The 3,059-nt window shown below is 37.4% G+C and overlaps 1 protein-coding gene across 2 annotated transcripts in view; it reads right to left on the bottom strand.

Annotated features, from left to right (window-relative positions):
* Positions 1 to 2,078: 2,078 nt before the first annotated feature.
* Positions 2,079 to 3,059, bottom strand: part of vamp3 (vesicle-associated membrane protein 3 (cellubrevin)) — a 5,011-nt gene continuing 4,030 nt past the window's right edge. For both annotated transcript variants that reach the window (XM_068594898.1, XM_068594897.1), the window contains exons 3-5: positions 3,049 to 3,059; positions 2,663 to 2,714; positions 2,079 to 2,175 (exon numbers count right to left, since the gene is read on the bottom strand). The exon at positions 3,049 to 3,059 is cut by the window's right edge and continues 148 nt beyond it. In XM_068594898.1, the coding sequence (XP_068450999.1) occupies positions 2,159 to 2,175; positions 2,663 to 2,714; positions 3,049 to 3,059 (80 nt within the window). In that variant the 3' untranslated portion in view covers positions 2,079 to 2,158. The remainder of the gene's footprint in view (positions 2,176 to 2,662; positions 2,715 to 3,048) is intronic.

Genomic DNA, 3,059 nt, shown 5'->3' with positions numbered 1-3,059 from the left:
ACAAATCTTTGTGATTTCAATTACATCTGATTTATTCAAGCAAAATACATTTAAAGAAAAAGAGTTGAAAAGCATGTATTTCCAATTACATGTTCAATGGTTAGACATAAGCAAAGGTTGGAAGTTACTGGGTCTCAATTTTCTGGAGTCGTCATGAGAATGATGGCAATTCCACACATGTTGAAAATGTGGTCTAGAAATGCGTTTTTAGTGGCCTTTGAAAAAGTTAGTTTCCTTAATGGCTACAGCTTGGTTATATCAATGTACCTATACTCTAAAAAAAGAAAGAAAAAAAAGCCACTTATACACTGATGGCCAAATAAAGAAAACGCAACATAAATCAACATCAGGGCCAAGTTAAATTAATGTACAAAGTTATACCAAATAGTTGTATCTCATTAAAATACATTGATATCAATGCGATGGACCTACAGCAGGAAATCATCCAGGGTTGGTTTAAATTGTCATTGCCCAACAAATCAGCAGTGAAACCAAAATACTACAAAAAGCACTTTTGTTAGAGGAATATTAAAACAAAAATAACAAACATGAGAAGTTTTGATTAGCTGGGATAAATGCCAGTGTGACTAAACAGAATACTTAATTAAAGGTTAATAAGATGAGCTGAATAAGCAATAAGCACAGTAATTGTCTGGACAGTTCAGAAGGCACTACTCTTTTATTGGATGGTGGCTGTATTTCGGCTGTTCTGTATTGGAGAAATCCATTAAGGCATCTGTCTAACACTACATGTTCTTACTTTACAGGCTTGAATGTACCACAATGGCAAACTTGCTGGCACATTATTGAGAGCACCTGATTGAGACAATTTGCCCCTTTTAACCCAGTGTAGCACTTTTTCTTTTTTAAACTTCATGACAGTTATGCTAACTTTGCCTAGTTGTGAGGCTGTCCCTCTTAACATTAAGGCACTTATCTCAACACAAACTCATACTATTTCTTAATTAAGCCCTACCTGGAAGTTCAATGGACAAAGACAGGTATGATAAGGTGGTTCAACAGTGTGTTACTGGTTAGCTTATTTGTTGAGGTGACAAATTAAATCCCTCTTTAGATAATCCAAAATCAAACTTCTTAGACAAAGAAATTAATTAGCACTAAATCATATGTATGAATAAAATAAGGCTTCAGATCCCATCTTTACCCCGTCAACTGTAACCATTTAACGAAAATGGAAGGGGTCTCTGTCAGTATGTATACATGTATTTTGACGTTTATCTAATCAACTTCAGACTTGGCTAGTGTTTGTTTGAGGACCCAATGAAGTGCAGTGTCAATTGTGAGCTCTTGTTCTTAAGATCCACTGGACATATGCAATGTATTCTTAGTGCGTGAAGTACACACTGTGTAGTGTATTGAGAAGAGACCCATATGTCTGTTATATGGCCGAATGGCAGCACCCAGCAGCTTGCTTTGAAGTCTCTGCTTGAGTGAGCTTTTGTACCCAGATAATGCATGCCAGTTCCAAATAACAGCATTTTTATGATAAATGAGGAGAAATCTTTCATGATTGGCCTTTGAGAAGTACACATGTGTATGTATTGGAAAGGGGCATCTCTTCAATGATATGCAGGTGTACTATTACAATTTAAACTGCCACAGAACAGCATTTCCTTAAAAAGGCACACAAAAATCATTGGCTATTAATAAAACATAAAAAGTAAATATAAGTTGAGAGTTAACATTCTTCACTTTGAGTCCTGAGGCTGGAGAAAGTGTGTGTGTAATGTGTCAATCAAAAAAATCTGATATCTTGAATTTAATCATCAACTTGTTTTTGAATAAATGTTTGTTTTCTTTGGCAAGTGACACAGAACTCTATAATAGGTTTAGCGATGTCTGGTATGGTTTAGTAATGCAGGGTAAAAGTCTATTATTATGACAATCCTTTACTCAGGCACATGTGTAAACCACACACACACACACACACACACACACACACACACACACACACACACACACACACACACACACACACACACACACACACACACACACACACACACACACACACACACCTCTGCCAGGACAAAAATGTTGTTGAGCTCAGTAGCCAGTTATCACGTGACGCTTCCTCTGAGACTTTAATTATGTACGTTGCTCCTTTCCTCCACTCCTCCACCTGTAGTTGCTGTCTTTAGGAGTAAGTCCAAACTGTGATGAGGGAGTTGGAATTTGGAATGTTTTAGAAAGACTTCAATGAACTTACTAGTTTTACCAAGAATATAATAAAAGGTATCTCTAATTTAAGTACATTATATATCAACATACCAGATATCAAAATTAACACCCAAGATCCAACTGAAACCTCTCTCTCTCCCCCTCTCTCTCTCTCTCTCTCTCTCTCTCTCTCTCCCTCCCTCTCTCTCTCTCTCCCTCTCTCCCTCTCTCCCTCTCTCCCTCTCTCCCTCTCTCTCTCTCCCTCTCTCCCTCTCCCTCTCTCCCTCTCCCTCTCTCTCTCCCTCTCTCTCCCTCTCTCTCCCTCTCTCTCCCTCTCCCTCTCTCTCTCCCTCCCTCCCTCTCTCTCTGTCTCCCTCCTAACTCTTTGAAAATCATATTGAATATTATGATTATCTGAAGTAACACAAACTGCAAAAAAATGTTGATGAAAAGCTTCTCCAAACACAGGCTTGATACTCACTAATAATGATGATGATGATGATCACGATGACAGCTATCAGGATGGCCCACATCTGCAAAGGGGAGTGATGCAGAAAATTCCGTGACATGCACATTAACTGGACTTAGTAAGACTTTTTATTTAGTAACATCATTTTCTATTAATTTGCATCACTTAAGTTCATTCAGTATTGCATGTTTTACTAAACATGCATTATGATTTAAAAAAAACATTTATTGGGTGAACATAGAATGCCAATAATAAAGGGTGAGGTTTTCAAGAATAATACAATTCAAACCACCTCCAGCCTGGAGAATTTGGGTATGGAGTTCATTTTTGATCATGTAGTCATTTTCTTTTACAGTGATATTTCCATTTTTTTTATTGGATAAACTGAGTTTATGCACCTTGCAATTTT

Source organism: Clinocottus analis, unplaced genomic scaffold (assembly GCF_023055335.1).
Source record: "Clinocottus analis isolate CAN_PGR_092001 unplaced genomic scaffold, fCliAna1.0.p SCAF_3, whole genome shotgun sequence".
NCBI lineage: Eukaryota > Metazoa > Chordata > Actinopteri > Perciformes > Cottidae > Clinocottus > Clinocottus analis.
This window is presented reverse-complemented; position numbering and strand designations above follow the sequence as displayed.